Below are 20,323 nucleotides of genomic sequence, written 5' to 3'. Positions count from 1 at the left end.
CTTTTCTAATACTTTTCCATGAGATATAAAATAGGTGATTCATGAAAAAAACAAAAAACAAAAACAAAAACAAAAATGGTTCTAGAACTTCCATTTTCAATGATAATGGCAGAAAAACATGCCAGGTGAATTTTTTTTTTTTTTAATTTCTTTTAAAATACATTATTGTTCTGACAAGAAAGTATGGAACATTCAGGTGCAAAGAACTAAGAGAAAATGGGAACCTTGAGAGGTGAACTGAACAACACAGGTATGTTCCCTTCGGGGCATACGACGGGACCCTAGTTCTGGTGCTCACAGCCCTGCAGGGCGAACAGACAAGGCCCAGCCTAGAAGAATGTCTTTTACAAAACTGGGATCCTGAGGAAGGTGCATGTGGCAGTAAGTGGGAAAGTACGTATGTTCCAGCAACTAACGAAAACCGCAAAATGAAACGAAGGTAAGGGACAGAGGAACGGAGAGTGAAGATCTATGGTAAGAGTCTAAAGAAACATGCATACAGGATCCAGTCACTAGTCATTTCCCTTCCCTTGGCAGGAGGATTCTAAAAACTCCAAGGAGAGGCTTCACCCTGTTTTCTCTTCTCTGTTGTATTTGTCTCAGGCACTTAAGTAATCTTTTAATGTTTTCTTTAACATGAAGCCCTCAAAATGGACGAAAATGTGCACAAACCATTCTTTCAGATCCCCATCACTTAGTAACTATTAAAAAAAAAACTTTTCTGAAAAAGCCTATAAGTAGCCCAGTGAAAGTCTTCTCTTACCCCCCATGCCCACCGCCATGAGCTCGTGGCAGATTTCTTTCACACACCTGGCAGCTGTGATCAGTGTCCAATCCATCCCACAGACTCATAAACTGAGCTTTCATCATGGCTGTAGCTTCATGGTCAGAACTTGAACGGTTTCGCAGGAAGGAGTCTATAAGGAAAAAGTCCTCAACCTCAGAAATTAATATTGAATTATTTACTCTTCCTGTAATTTCAAATCCTTAATCAAAAGGCACCAACTTTGTGTAAGAGTACAAGAAGAAGGGTTCAACTATGCCTTTTCACACGTAAGTCTGATTTAACAATTCTAGCAAATAACCGGGCAAATTAAAAGGCAATCAACTCTCAATCTTCATTTCTTTCCTAAAAATACTTTCATGCCAACATATTTAAAGAAGTATAGACTCTGGTACTGAGAGGCTTGAAGAATATCAAGTAGTGTCTTAGAGGAACGTCTGTGTGCTTTGGCCCTAACTTTCCAGGTTATCTGCATCCTATATATTTTTAATTATGGGGTCACATTCTTTTCTTCACATACTTTTCCTGGAAATAAAGAAAAATGACATTGGAAAATGTCAAAACACTACTAAGTGGGAAATGCAGGACAGAAATTGGTTTCAAGGGCGCCTGGGTGGCTCAGTGGGTTAAGCCGCTGCCTTGGGCTCAGGTCATGATCTCAGGGTCCTGGGATCGAGTCCCACATCGGGCTCTCTGCTCAGCAGGGAGCCTGCTTCCTCCTCTCTCTCTCTCTCTCTGCCTGAGTCTCTGCCTACTTGTGATCTCTCTCTGTCAAATAAATAAATAAAATCTTTAAAAAAAAAAAAAAGAAATTGGTTTCAAACACACATGGTAGCATGCATGGGTGTATATGTTCTATAATGTGAAAAAGCCTTTAAAAGTACTCCAAAATGGCTGCCTTGGTGGCTTAGTTGGTTGCAACTGCCTTCAGCTCAGGTCATGGTCCTGGTGTCCAGTCCTGCGTCAGGCGCCCTGCTCAGCAGGGAGTCTGCTTCCACCTCTAATCCCCTCCCCTCTCATGCTCTCTCTCTCTCAAATAAATGGATAGAATCTTACCCCCCCCCAATAAATAAATAAATAAAGTTCTCCAAAATGCTAATCACTTTAGTTATCTCTCAGAAATAGACTTAGGGACGATTCAAATATTCTCTTGCATTATTTTCTGTCTTCCCAATTATCTAAAAAGAACATGAAATGCTTTTAAAAGGTTGGGGGGGAACACTTTCCTCCTAGAATGAAAAGGCCTGGAAGACAGTACATCTTGTTTTTTCTGTGGTCTGAAATTCTACACTTTTATACTGTTAACTCTTTTCATCTGAGTTTGTTTCCTTGGGTCATTTCTGACATTAGCTAGCATACAGCTTGTTTTTATATAAGAATTCTGTGTTGCCTGAGCACAATCAAGAGTAGTTTTCCTGGGGTGTCTGGGTGGCTCAGTGGGTTGGGCCTCTGCCTTCTGCTCAGGTCATGTTCTCTCAGGCTCCTGGGATCGAGCCCTGCATCATGCTCTCCGCTTGGTGGGGAGCCTGCTTCCCCCTCTCTCTCTGCCTGCTTCTGATCTCTCTCTCTCTATAAAAAAAAAAAAAGAAAAAAAAAAAGAATAGTTTTCCTATCTTCCAGAAAGCCTGTGGGGTCTAATCACTCACAACCGAATTTTATGGTAACTTTATTTCATTTTAGAACTGATGAAATATGGTACAGAACTCGATGATAAAACTGTGGAAATGACTCAAAATTAAGGATAGAGCTGAAGTGGATGTATGTACATACATATATGTATACACCATTATTTTATGCATCAACAAAGCTTTAAATATTGCCAATTAAGTTATAATGCTAAAGAAGAAAAAACTCTGCCAATTATAATATGCTATCCCAATTTTAGTGAGGTTAAAATATAAGGAACAAAATGGTATATTTTAGAATGGATGAAATAGCACATTTTCATCCAAAGAGAATTTACTGTATTCATGATCTCTGCTGAAAGAACTTCAACAGATTTTGGTTAAGGAGGAAATTAAATCCAGAAAAGGCAGGTATTCAAGGACCAATAGTGAGCAAACAAGCCATTGAACGTGGGATCTCTGAACAAATACCGCCAGTGCAGAAACAACCACCAGTGTGGAGGCCACAAAGGAGAAGAAAATGTTAGCACGTGAGAGATGAATGGAGTGGTTAGTGTTCAAGAGCTGTACGGTCCCTGCATTATTTGGGAAGAGGGCAGAAATGGTTAGGGTAGACCTTTAAGGCAAGTAAGTATGCTGAATGTTTCACTAAGAGAAAAACAATATGTAACTTCAAAAACTATGGCAGGGAAAAGGAGATACAGTAAAAAAAAAAAGTACACTGGGCTGGTAAATAAGAAGCGCACAGTGATGTAATAGAAGTAGATCTAAATAAATCAGCTATTGGAATAAAGGCAAACTGAACAACTCCTAGTTAAAGCATCTTAGGTTAAAATTTTTTAAAAAATCTAGCTATACCGGGGTGCCTGGGTGGCTCAGTGGGTTAAACCCCGGCCTTCGGCACAGGTCATAATCTCAGTGTCCTGGGATCGAGCCCCACATGGGGCTCTCTACTCGGCAGGGAGCCTGCTTCCCTCTCTCTCTGCCTGATTCTCTGCTTACTTGTGATCTCTCTCTCTCTCTCAAATAAATAAACAAAATAAATAAATAAACAAAATCTTAAAAAAAAAAAAAAATCTAGCTATACTTGTGCCTTTGTACAAAATTCACACCCAAACTCCAAAACTGTTGTAATAAAGAGAGAAATACACAAGGCAAAGAAGTAACCAAAGTACTATATACCTGTACCTATTTTTCTCTCTAGAGAAAAATTTTCTATACAGTCTCCCATAATACATATAATGGTATAATTAATTCAAAGCTGTAGCTTTAATTACTTAGCTTTACTATGACTTACCATACCAGGAACAAAAATACTGATGATCCATAAAATACAGAAAAAGTGCACTTATATAAAAGTCATCACATATATGGAAAGATGATCTATTTTATAAGCTGGCTGTCCATATGGAAAAGAAAGAAATTAGATTCCTACTTCACATTATATATTTTAAAAAGAGGAATATTTATGGTGCCAGTGAAGGGATTTGTAAGCCAGACACAAAAAGTATAAATCATAAGGAAAAAAAAATGGATAAATACAACTGAACATAAATCCTTGTTTAAAAAAAAAAAAAACTATTACAAAGTGAAAACACAAGCCCATCTAGAAAATATTTCTAGTCATAATAAAGACATCAACAAATTACCAAGAAAATGCAAATAACCCCAAAGAAAAACTAGCAATTTAAAAGCAAGGAAACCCAACATTTCAAAGATGGCAGTATTTACTAGCAACACAGGGAAACACAAACCAATGATGAGAAAATTCATGTTCTTTAAAGTGACAAAAAAATCAATGGTAGTGTCTGAAAAAATAAATTTTAGAGAGTCTGTAGGGAAGCTATATAATGGTGAGAGTGAAAACAGGCATGAGTGAGGTTGAAGACGAACCCATCACACGACCTAATGGCTCAAACTTCCAGAGATCCACCCTGAACAGACCGATACACATAAGTAGACAGGTATGTAATGTCACTGTATGCTGCCCATGTTAGGGAGAAAACAGAAAATTACGATCAAGTAGGGTAATGAACAGATTATGATTCATTCTGTAACATGGAAATTATACAGAACACACAGAGATGTTGGTTACCCCTTTTGTTTTGTTAATTTGACCTAATAAATGTTAAAAACTAAATGTGGTCATCGAAATACCACCCTTAAGAATGGTGCTTTAGCAATGACCACAGTCACCAAACTGTGGAAAGAGCCAAGATGCCCTTCAACAGACGAATGGATAAAGAAGACATGGTCCATATATACAAAGGAATATTATGCCTCCATCAGAAAGGGTGAATACCCAACTTTTGTATCAACATGGACAGGACTGGAAGAGATTATGCTGAGTGAAATAAGTCAAGAAGAAGAGAGTCAATTATCATATGGTTTCACTTACTTGTGGAGCATAAGGAGTAACATGGAGGACATGGGGAGATGGAGAGAAGTGAGCTGGGGGGAATCGGGCGGGGGTGGGAACGAACCATGAGAAACTGTGGACTCTGAGAAATAAACTGAGGGTTTTGGAGGGGAGGGGAGTGGGGGCTGTGGGGTGAACCTGGTGGTGGGTATTACGAAGGGCACCTATTGCATGGAACACTGGGTGTGGTGCATAAACAATGAATCTTGGAACACTGAAAAAAAAATAAAAAAATAAAGAATGGTGCTTTAAAATGCTCACATAGAAAAGTCACATACCTATTTCATCTATAAAAATGATGGAAGGCTGTAGCTTTATGGCAAGGGAGAAGACAGCAGCAGCCAGTTTCTGAGATTCTCCATACCATTTATCGGTCAGTGTTGAAGGCTGAAGATTAATAAATCGACAGCCTGCTTCTTTGGCGGTAGCCTTGGCAATCAAAGTTTTACCACAGCCTGGAGGCCCATATAGAAGAACACCTGGAAATAAACACGTTATTTTATTTTTCCTATTTGCTTTAGTTTATTTGATAACCAATATAATATTAATGCTGTCCACACTAAAATTTTCCCTAACATTCACTTGTTATTGTTAACCTTTTCTGAATAGTAGAAAAGGAAAGCGCCACTTTCTCTAAGTTCAGTGTCTGTGATGACACACATTTGGGGTTATAATTATAGCATGCTTATGCCTCCTCCCTTCATGGAAAGATCTAGTTCAGGGTACTAAAGACAATCACCTCGACAACCAAACTCACGCCCCTCAATCAACAGTTGACAAAATTTGGTCTAATACCGCCCACCTTCACAAGCTAACAGCATGATGGTGCATTAACAATAGCCCAGAGAAAACAGAACTTCTTCAAAAGACTGTAGCGAACACTGTTTTGCTGTTATTCAGCAAATTTAAGTTTCAGCCAAAAGGGCATGAGCTTCTTCCCACACAGATAAAGATCTCCTCTTAAAAGGAACAAAAGCTGCTGGTCACTCCTGTTTTATTTTCCAAGGAATAAAACTGTATTATTAACCTAAAGTCTCCACTGATAGCAGTTTGCTGCTTAATACAACTTAAGGTAATTCTTTTAATATGAGAGATCTAAATTGGTCAAGGTCTTAAAAATTTTGGGAATCATCACCAACTGTTTTTCAACTAAAATGAGGAAACATTTTTGTAAGTTAATACTAAAATCATGACCATGCACAAGTCTGACTTAAATTTTATTTGCTTAATTCAGAGCTCCTCTACTTTTCTCATATAACTGCATCTAAAAAGACAATATTTACAGGTGGCATGCTGGGGTAAAATGAAGAGGCTTTGGAGATTTCTGAAGCATTCTTATTATATAATAAAAATAAAATATAAGATATAAGGAAAGTAGATATTTTGTATTAAAATCCCATCCTGCCCCAATTCTCATTTTTTTTTTAAAAAAATGAGAAACTTGAGCTCGATTCCACAAGAAAACTAACAACCTTTTTCACATCAAACTCTTCAAAATAATGTCCAAACTTTTCTTCCAGTACAATTTTTCCGGTGGTCTTAATAATTCCTTTAAGATTCAACTAAGCCAAGTTTAATCATCCTAAAGTTTTCTGAAGCTATTTTAGAATTTAAATCAGTAACTTTTGCCAGAACACGTTAATATTTCCATGCAGTCCTTTAAAGTTTTTAATTAAGTTCATTTAGGTATAAAGAATTTAACTAAGTCAGTTATAACTTGAACCCTCTACGGACACTGTTCTTCTGGACTGAACATGTGAATACAGAACACAGTTGTCATTTAATTCAAATCAAACTGAAAACATATGGGATGACTGCAGAAGCTTGGAATTATTATTACATTTGTTATTTTGATCAGATAATTTAATATGGAATGCAGATCTACGAGCCAATTTTTATATGCCTATTATTTGAATCTTGGGGTTTTTTTGAACCATCTATTGAGCAAAAGTCCTCATATCTTGTTGATTTTGCAGCTACACTGTCACTTTACAAACATAGGCAAGTATTCTTAGAATGTCCTCTGTGTTTCACAGTATCCACTTATCACTTGGAATATTTTATTCCTAATAGTTTAGTTCTGGCACTTCTGCAGGATTAAGTTTTTCCCATAATCGCTCTTCAAGGATTGTAATTAGGGTTATTAAGCAGGTTTTTTAAAAACTTTATTTATTTGATAGAGAGAGATCACAAGTAGGCAGAGGCAGACAGAGAGAGGGAAGCAGGCTCCCTGCCGAGCAGAGAGCCCGATGTGGAACTCGATCTCAGGACCCTGAGATCATGACCTGAGCCAAAGGCAGAGACCTAACCCACTGAGCCATCCAGGCTCCCCTAAGCAGTTTTTTTTAATGTCTAGAGATTTATTGTGTAATGAAAGCTTTGGGATTTCATCATCTGCTGGAGGACAGCGATATGACAGCTGAGGTAGCGGGGCTGGAGGGGGCAGTCACTGGTCACTTCCTGACGTGGGTGGTAGTTATGTGTTACCTGAATTTTATTAAGATTTTTATTTATTACTTGACACAAAGACACAGTGAGAAGGAGAACACAAACGGTGGAGGGAAAGGGGAGGTGGGAGACACAGGCTACCCACTGAGCGGGGAGCCCGATGCTGGGCTCAATCCCAGGACACCAGGATCATGAGCAGACACTTAAAGACTGAGCCACCCAGGCACCCCATGTGTTAGCTTTATAATTATCCATTCAACTGCTTTATTCCCATTTCTGTATGTATGCTGCTTCGCCAAGATTCATGTTGTTTCATCTGGCACGTTATTAGAGAATCGAGCAACAGTATTTAAAAAGTGGCACCTCTTCTGTATCTTTTGTTCATGTTTATGAAGAGTGATCATCCGTGAATGGTCCTGCAAATGAATGTGAGGCATTTGGCTTATATTATTAGTTTTGCAACCCTTCAACTAGTTTTTCTGTTGCTTTAGTTTTTCTGAGTCTGATACTTTTACAATGATTTTCCACAAAACAAAAAACTGTGCTTGTTACTTCGTGCTTTGCAGAGGCTACAAAACTCAAACCTCTCTTTAATATGGATGTTTAGGTAAGGGCTTTACTTCATAAACACCACACAAAAATAAAATATTTAGGGTGAGGAAGAAAAGAATTAGGACAAAAGATCCAAATTTGAAATAATTCTCATACCTTACTAGTAACCAACTTTTTTCTTTTTCGAGATACTTTATTGACTTCTGAGCTTTAATAAAAAATTTGTTCAAAAGGTGGAAAAATAAGTATCTGTAAAAACTACATCTATTTAAATTCAAAGTACTCAAGGAAGTGGAGGGAGGAAAGGAGGGTTTTACAGCCTCAAAAAAATCACTTTTCAAAATAAATTTTTCTAAGTTATCTACATTTTCATGATCCATTGAAGAGGAACATGGTAAAATTCACAAACATAAAACTTTTGTGTCAAAATGATTATGGAAGTTAAGAGTTTATAGAACTGTATAGTATTCAGATAGAATTTTAATTGTAAATTTTGGAATAACAAAGGGTTATTTTTTAATACAACCATTAATATTTTATGACATGTTCTTGTGACCATTTATTGGCCTGACAGCTCAAACTTTATACCTTTATGTGACTGTATGAGTTCATGTGCTAATATGTATGTCATTATCAAATTACCCTTGTGTATTCTTTGAGGCAGTGATGACTTCTGGCTTAGATAGCAATGAACTGTCTAGGGATAACATAAAATTGGCAATAAAGCAATGTTTCTAACCTAGGTAACCTATTTCCAGTTCAAAAATGGAACAAGTTACGGTATGCAACTGATTTTATGCTCCGCTTCTGTATTCGAATATCCAATTTATGTTCCGTGTCAAAAAGTCAGTCAATGGTTTTTCAGACTTCTGTTCCTGATTTTAAAAAAACTTTCCAAAAATGCAAGGCTGAGAAGGCTCAAACAGTGTAACTTTGGATTACATAATCAAGAAATACTTGTGTAACTTACAAAAATTTGAAGTACTCATAGAAACCACCTCCAGTTTTAGATAATGGTTTGCAATTAGCAACAGATTTAAACGTAACACTGAAGTATCTCATAATTTGGTATTTACTGTGCCAAGTCCAGCTAGTGAAGTCACTCGTTTACCTGGGCTAAGAGCTTGCTGATGAGGAAAGGGGCTTTCTTTAATAGCATGTGAAACACAACTCATTTTTCTAAAATCACTAGTTTTGTGAAACTGAGACATGAAAAATTATAAAAGTTATTTCTTGTTCAGACTACCAATGACCTGGAAAAGGGTAGTAAAGAATGTAACTGAATAATTAAACTTTTACTTTACTCTTTTGATCTGGGCTCAGATAAATCAATTGCGTTTTCTTTGGGGGAAAATTTTTTAAAAATGTATTAAACTAAATGCTTTTTATGGGGGGGGGAGCTTTGTTGTTTTAAAAAATAAAAAGAAATACCCAATAAACAGTTTTGTTATTTTAGTTAATGAAAAGAACATGTCATTTTTGGTGGTAACTGTTATCATCCTCTATTTACCAAAAGCAAAAGTTACCTATTTCATGAAAATGTACAGATATCGGCCATAATTACTTTTGAAATATAATTTAATGCACTTTTTGATATTAATGGCAAAACTAGTAAGATTATAGGAAACTATAACTTACACATAATGCTATTTTGATACTTCTATAGATCCTATTTTTTTTTTAAGTGTGTGTCTAATAATTTGATTTCAGCCTCGACTAGCAACAGAAAAGCAAACCTGTGCAGTGCTGGGCATAGAATGAAGAGCAGTTGGAAATCAAGCTCTGCTGTGGCATCTGTATCTGAAAGCTGTGGTAAACATATCTCCATTCATCTGCCAATTATCTCCTAAGCTGCATCACCTGAATCATCTTTAACACTTAAACATGATTAATATTTCAATGGACACGGAAAAAAGTACTACATTTAAGGATGGAGCTACAAACATTTCCTTTTTTTTTTTTTAAAAATAAGCATTTCCAATTCTTGAGTTCCAGGACTTTCAAAGTGATTACTAATAACTAGGAATAAAGAAGTTTCCCTTAAAAATAAGTAGTATTTATTTATTAAAAGATTTTATTTATTAATTTGACAGATCATAAGAAGGCAGAGAGGCAGGCAGAGAGAGAGAGAGAGAGAGAGAGGAAGAAGCAGGCTCCCTGCTGAGCAGGAAGCCCGATGTGGGGCTCGATCCCAAGACCCTGGGATCAGGACCCGAGCGGAAGGCAGAGGCTTTAACCCACTGAGCCACCCAGGTGCCCAAATAAGTAGTATTTAATTTCTAGTTCATCTGTACTTCGATATTTACTCTAAAACTCCACTGCAATTAAGATTACTAAGATTAAGATTACTAAGAGAAAAAAAATCACTAAATTGTGAAACAACAAAAAGAAGTCTTACTTTGAAAACAGAAGAACCTGTATCACGACCTCAATTTTTTAACCTCAATTTCCCAAATTTTTATTTACTTGGAAGTAGTAAAAATGACTGAAATAAAGGGGTTGTTCTGACATGTAATTACAGGGAAAAAATTTTATTGAAATTTGGGAAGCTGAAGAACGAGCAATTATTTTAAAACTACTATTTATAAAACTGCACACTAGATCTCAGTTTTCTCTTGAAAATCCACCCTCCATGATACCAGTTCTATAATGGCAGAAAGTTTCAATGTTTCCTACATTTTTAATACGTTAGCAAATATAATCTTGTACTATACCCTTTGGAGGCTGCAGAAGCCTGGAATTTTCAAACAAATGCTTCTTTTTGATGGGTAAGATGACAGTGTCTTTCAGATCCGTAATGACATCATCTAAACCTGCTATATCACTCCAAGTAACCTGGGGAAAGGTAAGGTTGACATGGATTTTACAACTTAAGTACACTCCATGAAGTAAAAAAAATCCCCCCCAAATGGTAAACCCTAATCTGATAAATATACATAAATAATAAAAGATTAACATATAATGTGAGTAAAGACTTTTCAGAGCAGTAATTAAATTGCTAAACAACTAGGAAATTACAAAAAGGAACTTAATAGTCAACTACCTACTATTTAAAAAAAAAGGGGGGGGAACACCAGGCCCACTGCTCAGAACTCTACATGGATCTAATAAACTGAATTCACTCCACTTATGAGGAGACACTCTGCCAAGAAAACCCAGAACCAACTCAGACAGTTAAGTCAGTGCTGGGTGATGGGAAAGAGCTTACCAGGAGTACCCCTAATTCATACAGGATACTGTCAAATATAACAGGAATAGATTTTAGAAATAAAGTCACACAAAACTGGAATTTTGAATTTTATTAATCTAAAGTAAAACTGTGCCCAAACTTCTGTCTTTATAAATAGTAAACAGGAGATAAATATTTTCAAAATAAACACAGCGTGTATATTTTAAAGCCTTCTGACTCAACTTAAAAAATCTGGGGTGTGAGGGGTAGAGGGAGAATTAACTAACTAAAAAAGACCTAAGTAAAAAACATCAACCTAGCTCTAACCTGACAGAGTAAAGGGACTGCAGAAGGGGTGAGTCAGAAGCAGTATTACCAGTGATTTACTTCCCCTACAACTTTAAAAAAAAAAAAAAAAGTGAAAAGCCATAGCCAAATCTGAAACAAATCATCACCTACTTCCACTGTAGCTACAACAAAAAACAGTCTATTGATACAGAGTTACTCAAAAGTGAAAGCAGGTAGGGCCTAGAAAGTTTCACTGTAAATCTATAGATCAAATTCAAATGGAGGATTTCTTCTGGGGACTTCTATTTCTCCATGCACATGGATACTAAAAGACATTATAGACTTAGACTTTTCTTTTTCCAGATTTAGAGATAGGAATATCCTATGTATTCTATTTATTTGTATCTGTTGTACAAAATTCATTTACGTTTGTTATAAAATACACTGAATTTTAGAATTTATAAATTACACTAATCTGATGTTCAAATCATCCTTTTGAAGTAAGTGGAATAGGCATCACAGGGTCCTTGGATTATACAGGAGGGAACTGACACTCAGAAAGGAAATAATTTGCCAAGGCCATGAACAGAAAAACTGGAATTCAGAATCTTGTGTTGTCTACCATATGTTATCATGAAAATCTACACTTAGACTCCAAAATCAAATATCCACATAACTTAAAGCAGGACTTTTTATATGCCACAAAAGGTGAATTAAAGTACAAGTTTATCTAAACAAGTGTATGCCAAAAAAAATTAACGCAGCAGGCTCCAGACTGTTGTCCATAGAAAGGCCTGCCTGCAAGGAGGGCCGGGGCTGGAGTATGGGAACTCAGATTTCGGGAGAATTCCTACCACTCCCCAATAAGAACACCTCACTGTGCCTCAACTTTTGTGCAAACAAAATTGTTTACAGTGGATATCTGTCTTCCCTCTGGAAGTCTGGAATTTGGAGAGATGTTAGGAAGTATAGTCTACATGACTAGTCCCAGTGAAAACCATGGGCGCTAATAAGTATCTAGGGAGCCTCCCTGGTGGAGGGTACTTTACATGTGTTCTCACAACTTGTTGCTGAAGGAGTGTGACTTCATTCACAGCGGAAGACTCCTGGAAGCCTGTGCCTAATTTCCTCCATATTTCATCCCAAGCCCCTCTTTTCTTGCTGATTTTGTCCTGTATCCATTTGCTGTATGAAATCGTACCTATGAGCACAAAGCTATGCGGACTCCTGTGATTCCTCCTAAACAATCATCAAACCTGGTCATTGTCAGGACCCCTGACACAAAAATCTAGACCAAAAAAATCTGAAATAAGATTAAAGATACGTACATGCATGTTAAGAGGGTCTACTAGATGAGCAGCAATACTCATTTCATATTCTGAAAGCTTCACATTTTTCACACCAATCTGTTTCATTAATTTTTCTGCCTAAAATGAAAAAAACAAGCAACTTCCTTTAGTTTGATATTTAGGTACTGGAACTCCAAAGGAGATGATTTGTGAAGTCTAAAGAGCGATGAACAGACATACAAGAATTTTCCAGGGAAATTCTAAGCCCCTTGATCTCATCTTTCCCCAGTGTAAATCCTCAGGTTGATTTGAGTATCCAACTCCATAGAAATCAGAGGAATTTAAACCAGCTCCTAGGAAGGGGAAAATACAGGGCACATGACTGAAGAAATACATGGAGGGCCTTCCATTGCTCCAATGAGACTCCATGGTCCAATATGATGTCTTTCCTAGTAGGGTTATCATGACAGGTGGAGATGAAACCTCAAAATGAAAGACAGGGGAGTTAAATGTATCAAAAAACTGACAAATGGAGTTTCTTGCCTTGAAACAGGTTTCTGAAAACAGGTGCCTAACTTCAAATTACCCATATATCGACACCAGATCCCCCTATCTATCAAATCTCAAATTGTTCTGAGAAGCTGTCCTTTTTAGTTAAAGCCAATTCCTGGGACTAGGCAACCAAAGATAGTAAAAATACTACTAAATTAGAAATATACTTACATTTATTTTTAGAGCTGGGCAAAACTAGCTTTAAACCTTTGAGCTTTACCAACACATTAAAACTTTTGATTAAATTTTTTAATAAATGGTTATAAACATTTACTGAGCATGCTGAGTCTTATGCCAAAATACTGAAAATAAATTAACTCACTTAATCCCCCGAGCAAGCTTATGAGGTAGGTACAATACACATGCAGGTGACCCAACTCCAGGGACCATCCTCTAACCCACATGACCTTACTGTCCCCAATTATAAGACAGGAGTCTGTGACCACTAAGGAGTCTTCAAAAATCTCTAGAAAACACACTCAAATTTCAATTAAGTGAGCATATTTAGAAATAAAGACTGAATTTTTTTGTTGTTCCATTTTCCTAAAATACTTAAAAAAAAATCATATCGTATTCTTTATTTATTTTATGTATTTTTAAGTAGGCCCCATGCCTAACGTGGGGCTTGAACTCATGACCCTGAGTTCAAGAGGTGCATACTCCACCAACTGAGCCAACCAGGCACCCCCTAAAATACTTTGATTCTATAAGATCTTGTTCTTGTCAGGGGGTATTCCTGCGTCAGATGAAATTCATATCACACAGCAGTATAGTCAGAGATTCGTTGGAGGATTAAGATAAGTGTGAGTAAATTAGGATAAATCATATGATTGTAACGTAGCATTTTTTCAAAAGTGCTATGAACCACAGTTTTTCCTCTTTAGCTCTCCCCTGTAAAATTACTAAAGAAATGGATAAAGTAACCCTTCCAAGGTTTTTGAATCTCTTCCTTATTAATATATATCTTCTCTTTCGCTGACTTAAAATCTTTCATGCATCAGCTATGAAAGGTATCCTATTTTAGAATCTGTAATAACATCAATTTACGCTTCTTTTTCATTCTGCTTTTATAAATGTGAAGCCATCCCACATGTGTTCTTTCTAGGCAATGCAGTAAACACTGATTTTTCAGCCAGGGGTGACTTTGCCCCTCAGGGGACATACTTTTGGCCATCACAACCTGGGGGGACAGGGTGCGACTGGTATCTAGTCAGAAGAGACAAGGATGCTGCTGAGTGTTCTTAAAGGCAAAGAACAGCCTGCCCCTCCCCAATTATCTGGCCCCAAATGTCAGCATTGCTGAGTTAAGAAACCCTGCTTTTTTTCCCCTTAGCTATTTGCTCTTAAAATTTTACTCTAGGTCACAACTGCCCCTTGCTTTAAATAGTAACAACCTTTATTTATATCTGGGATTTCCTAAACAAGTATAGAGCTAGAAAATGCTTTGGTAAAATTTACCTAAAATCTTTTCCCCACAAAAGCAGTCCCATTTAACAATACCTTCAAGTTGCATTAACAACATTGACAGCAAAAAGAAATTAATGCTTACTGGGCAAAATTCATTTTCTTTTTCTTTATTTTTCCTTTTCTTTTCTTTTTTTTTTTTTTTTTAACAATCAGCCCTTAAAATCATCCTGAGAAGTAGCTATTACTATGCTTATTTCTAGGTGAGAAACCTAAGGGTCAAAGAAATTAGGAGAGCTGCAAAGATTATGAGCTAGAAATTGGCATTTCCAGAGTTCAAACCCTGATCTAATTCCAGAGCTCATGTTCTGCTGAAACACCAATCCTCATTTGGGAAAGAACATGGTTAACAAATAAAAAGAAAGGACCCCAAAACACATCATAACAATTCCAAACTGTTCCAGAAGTTATCCAACTGTTTCTAGCTTTGACAGCTTTAACTGAGTGAGCCTCTATTTAAAAAATATTTTACCAAGAACAAAATTATGATTATACACTCTAAAATAGCTTACATTCATGCACTGCTTTATCATTTACAACTCAATGACAATTATATTTTCCAGTTAGCCAACTTTTGTTTGGTTTTTAAAGTGAGTCTCTCCAAGTAGTTGTTACTCTGTGGAGGAAAAATGGTGGGCTGGGCAGGGGGCAGGGGGTCAGAGGTAGGAGGGAAACTTAGTTTTTACTGTACACTCTTTTTTTTAACTGTTTCATTATATTTTTTATCCTTCCACTCTATTTTGTTTTTTTCCCAAGTAAAGTATTTGTAACAAGATTAAGAAGTAGGGTAGGAAAGAGTGAACTAGTATTTTTGTCTAAAATGGGAAAAGAGGAGATGCGAGAAAAGGAGTAACAAAAAAGAAACATTTTGTTCAATTTTTGAAAGATTCATAACATTTGTTGTTATTTTGGAAGAAGAATTTTAGAAAGTTAGAGATAGCATTAAGAAGTTAAGGGTGGGGGCGCCTGGGTGGCTCAGTGGGTTAAGCCGCTGCCTTTGGCTCAGGTCATGATCTCAGGATCCTGGGATCGAGTCCCACATCGGGCTCTCTGCTCGCCAGGGAGCCTGCTTCCTTCTCTCTCTCTCTCTCTCTGCCTGCCTCTCTGCCTACTTGTGATCTCTCTCTGTCAAATAAATAACTAAAATCTTTAAAAAAAAAAAAAAAAGAAGTTAAGGGTGAAAAACCAGAGGTGAACTATAATTAAACTTAAGGCTTTTTTTTTTTTTTTAACAGACGTCATAGCTAACAGACTCTTAAGTGTGGACAGAGGAAATCATGGCTACAAAGCTCAAAAATACACTGAAATAGGAAACACCAAAGAATTTGAGTAATTAGCTCTATATATTTGATATAATCTCTTATAAACTCATATTAAAATTCTTGAAAACACCCTTTACAAGAGGACCCAAGTCATCTTCCCTTTCAGTGCACATGTATCTCTTCTGGTTTTACTGGGTGTATTTTGGAAGCTACAGGATCCCATGGCTTTCTACTATCGTGCCCTTCCACTGTCCCGGGCATACAGCACAATGCTGCACACAGTTTTCTCTCCTCCAGGTTCCCTCTCTGCAGGCTCCTCTTTCCCCATCACTTCTACCCATTCCGTGGCCAATCAGGCAACACTAACCGTGTATTCCTTACTGACTTCCTGTCTCAAGTGACTTCAGCTTTTCAGGCCTCAGATTCAGTGCCAGTAAACCATAGTTGCAAAAGCTACCTGATCCATAATGTAGGTCACAATGGCTTCCTGGGGTCAGCAAACGTCAGCTCATTCCAGCGTTAACTGGCATTCAGCGCCGGCCACTCTCAAAAATACTTGGCAGCTGACAGTTCGTGATTTTTTTTGAAAGGTCTCAGTGTGTATCTCTTCATAAAATACTTTGGCTAATTTACTTCTCTCAAAATAACTAAAAGATTTGAAGACTAAAGTGTCATGACAGGACTAAAAATATGACATTAACTTCACTAAGGTCACAGTATATGACCTTCATAAGTAGGAAGAATTCTCAGTAGTCATCTTTGCTGGCCTTTGACAATTAATCTAAAATCTCAGAAATACTCTAGGTCTAATTAGTATGCTAACCCAAATACTGTATTTATTAATACTCAGAACAGGTCAAGCATTAACTTATTCATCCTGTGCTTGAAAGCTCTTCAGAGAGCTTACCTAGACACTCCATTTTTCTCTAGCCCAATGAACCCAACCCACCCTTTCATTAGACATACCCAGCAGAACTCTTCTACTACATCTAAATACAGCCCAGAAAATCCCCAACCCTGTGTAACACCCTGCAGAAACCATCTCCTCTCTCCTGACTGACAGCCTACATTTCACCAAGCTGGCAAGTTTTCCGGGCTTCAGGCTAGAAACTGATTACAAATATTCTAATTCAAACATTAAGACTACTTCTAGGTTACTGTTCCTGATTTGAATACATGGACATCATTGTTTACCTTTCTTTCATCTGACCACTGCACTGCCTTTAAATTCACATGAGGTCCGCTGATTATTGGTAGTCTCAAAATGTTATCTCAGCTTCTATATTCAGTGTTCTGCCTTTATGACCATGGAAGTCATAGTTTCCTCCTCACCCATAGTCACACATGATCTTTACCTTCAATGTATACCCTTAATTCTTTAATTCCCTTCTATACTCCCAGTTAATTATCCCCCATCTGGCAATATCTGACTTCCTAAATGGCCTGGACCACAGCTCATCATTTCAACAATGTGTTCTGCTAAATCTTAGAACCCTAAGGTTCTAAGGGACTTGTACCAGTCAGCCTTATCCTCAATGCTGACTCCGTACCACCATTCAGTTTATCTGCTACCAAGATACTGAGAAATGCTTGGAGAAGTTAATAAAAACAACTAAATTCCCAATACCATCATGCTTCCTTCAACTATGCCCTAATGTTCATAATCCACAATGATTTATCTCATTAAACCCTGATCACATACTTACCTCAGCAGGACCTAACCCTCCAATTCTCCTTCCCATTCAGTTATAACATCTTCCCACTTCACTGAGAGTAAATTAATTATTAACCTTAAAATGTTCCTTTTTTTTTTTTTTTTAAAGATTATTTATTTATTTATTTGAGAGATAATGAGAGTAGAGAGGTCAGCAGGAGAAGACTCCCCGCGGAGCAAGGAGCCTGATGCGGGACTCGATCCCAAGACTCTAGGATCATGACCTGAGCCGAAGGCAGTTGCTTAACCAACTGAGCCACCCAGGCGCCCTAACCTTAGAATGTTCTTAAACTACTAATCCCAACCCCTCTGGGACCTACACCTCCATCCTCTTTGGCAGCAGCTCTCTACTTCCTCCTCTTCCACTAGTCTTTTCCCTCTTCAACTTTCTGCTAGCAAACTCTGGAATAACCACCTTTTTAAATTCACATTGTACTTGCTGTCCCCAGTGAATGGAAATGCTCTGATTTTGCTAAATTTATGGATCACTTTCTTTGATTGAATTCTTTATGTCCTCCTTTTCTCCTGGATCGTTCTATAACACAGCATTTACAACTAATTCTCTTGGGGCCCCTGGCTGGCTCAGTTGGTAGAGCATACAACTCTTGATCTCGGGGTTGTGAGTTTAAGCCCCATGTTGGGTGCAGAAATTACTTAAAAAAAAAAAAAAAATCTTAAAAAAAAAAATCTCTACAACTAATTCTCTTTTGCAACCTTCTCTTCCTTTGGTTTTGACGACTTGACACAAATGATTTTCCAGATAGTGGGAGAGAAAAAGTGAAGAGGGGCTTTTTATTTTATTTTTATTTTTTTATAAACATATAATGTATTTTTAGCCCCAAGGGTACAGGTCTGTGAATCGCCAGGTTTAAACACTTCACAGCACTCACCACAGCACATACCCTCCCCAATGTCAATAACCCCACCACCCTCTCCCTACCCCCTCCCCCCGGCCATGCTCAGTTTGTTTTGTGACATTAAGAGTCGAAGAGGGGCTTTTAAAAATTATATTCAATACCCACCAATTTCCCCTAATTCTTATTTCAGAATGTAGGCCTTCCGGTTGAAATTTACTGCCATAATGAATGACTACTACAGCCTGCAGTGTTCTGTACACTTCACGCGTGTTCAGGTGGGAAAGACTAGTACCAATACCTTATTATTTTTTTTTTCCTATTCTTCTGGCCTTTTTGGGGGTGATTTTATTAATAATTGGGTAGATTTTTTTAAAAGGTTATCTTTAAAATATACAGATGAGGTAAAAAGAACCACAAAACACGTTCTCAGTAAATAGTTATATGAATAAATTCAAGTTGTTAATCCAAGAAAGAGATTACTGTAAATGGTATCAAGTAAAAATCAAAATTTATTCCCTCTCACATAGAACCAATTGTCCAATTACCATTTATTGAAAAGTCTATCCTTTCTCCAATAATTAAAAAAAGCATACATCAGGTTTCCAAAGTATGCCTAAGTCTATTTCTGCAGTCTATCCTGCTAAATTTGCCAATCCATCCCTGTGCCAATAGCATACTGTTTCAGTAACTATAGCTTTATGATACATTTTGATATAAATTAAGGCAAATACTCCCTCCCCAATATACATCTTTTTTTTTTTTTAATGTCTTGTTTTTCAAGAGTATCTTGCCTACACATAAATTTAAATTCTTCCATAAAAATTTTAGGGAAAAAATTTAAAAAGCCTGTCAATATTTTTTATTGGCATTGAATTAAGCACAGCGTCAATAGTTTCATAATTTTCATTAAAAATTTGTTGCACAACTTGTGTTTGTCAGTGACTGTAAATGTTTGACACTACTATAAACAGTACCTTTATTTAAAGTTGCCTTTTCAAAGTGTGACAGGTATGCAGAAACAGCTGATTTCTGTATTTTTATATCCAGCAGCCCTTAAACTTAACCTTATTAACCCCAACATATCAGCTACAGACTTTGCTTCCTATGTAGATTATCATATTATCTGTGTATAATGACTGTTTAATTTCTTTTCCAATCCTTCTACCTCTTATTTTTCTTGATTTATGCAACATTAACAGTAAAATGCTGAACAGAAGTGATGACAAGAGGCTCCCGTGACTTGCTCCTAATCATAAAGGAAATGCTTTAAAATTTTTACCATGAAGTATGTTTCCTACAGTAAATTCATTTTATCAGGCTAAAGACATTATCTTCTTTTTTAAAAAAAAAATTTTAAATTAACATATAATGTATTATTTGCCCCAGGGGTACAGTCTGTGAATCATTAGGGTTACGTACTTCACAGCTCTCACCATAGCACATACCCTCCCCATGTCCATAACCCAACCACCCTCTCCCTACCCCCTTCCCCTTGGCAACCTGCAGTTTGTTTTGTGAGATTAAGAGTCTCATGGTTTGTCTCCCTCCAGATCCCATCTTGTTTCATTTTTTCCTTCCCTACCCCCCAAACCCACCACGTTGCCTCTCAAATTCCTCATATCAGGGAGATCATATGATAATTGTCTTTTTTTTTTTTTTTAAGATTTTATTTATTTATTTGACAGACAGAGATCACAAGTAGGCAGAGAGACAGGCAGAAAGAGAGGAAGGGAAGCAGGCTCCCAGCCAAGCAGAGAGCCTGATGAGGGGCTCGATCCCAGGATCCTGGGATCATGACCTGAGCTGAAGGCAGAGGTTTTAACCCACTGAGCCACCTGGACACCCCGGTAATTTTAGCCATTGTTAAAATTTAGCCATTGTTAATTTTAGCCATTCTGAC

At 37.1% G+C, this 20,323-nt stretch overlaps 1 protein-coding gene across 4 annotated transcripts in view; it reads right to left on the bottom strand.

Moving 5' to 3' along the window:
• The window catches only part of ATAD1 (ATPase family AAA domain containing 1), a 74,249-nt gene that overhangs the window by 15,745 nt on the left and 38,181 nt on the right, over window positions 1-20,323 (bottom strand). For all 4 annotated transcript variants that reach the window (XM_082721041.1, XM_082721043.1, XM_082721040.1 and 1 more), the window contains 4 exons: window positions 12,614-12,712; window positions 10,543-10,663; window positions 5,107-5,307; window positions 811-917 (listed from right to left, as the gene is read on the bottom strand). In XM_082721041.1, coding sequence (XP_082577167.1) covers window positions 811-917; window positions 5,107-5,307; window positions 10,543-10,663; window positions 12,614-12,712 — 528 coding nt within the window. The remainder of the gene's footprint in view (window positions 1-810; window positions 918-5,106; window positions 5,308-10,542; window positions 10,664-12,613; window positions 12,713-20,323) is intronic.

This window comes from Mustela nivalis (assembly GCF_964662115.1).
Source record: "Mustela nivalis genome assembly, chromosome: 2".
Classification (NCBI taxonomy): Eukaryota; Metazoa; Chordata; class Mammalia; order Carnivora; family Mustelidae; genus Mustela; species Mustela nivalis.
Note: the sequence above shows the minus strand (reverse complement) of the source record. Positions and strands in the feature narration are given on the sequence as shown.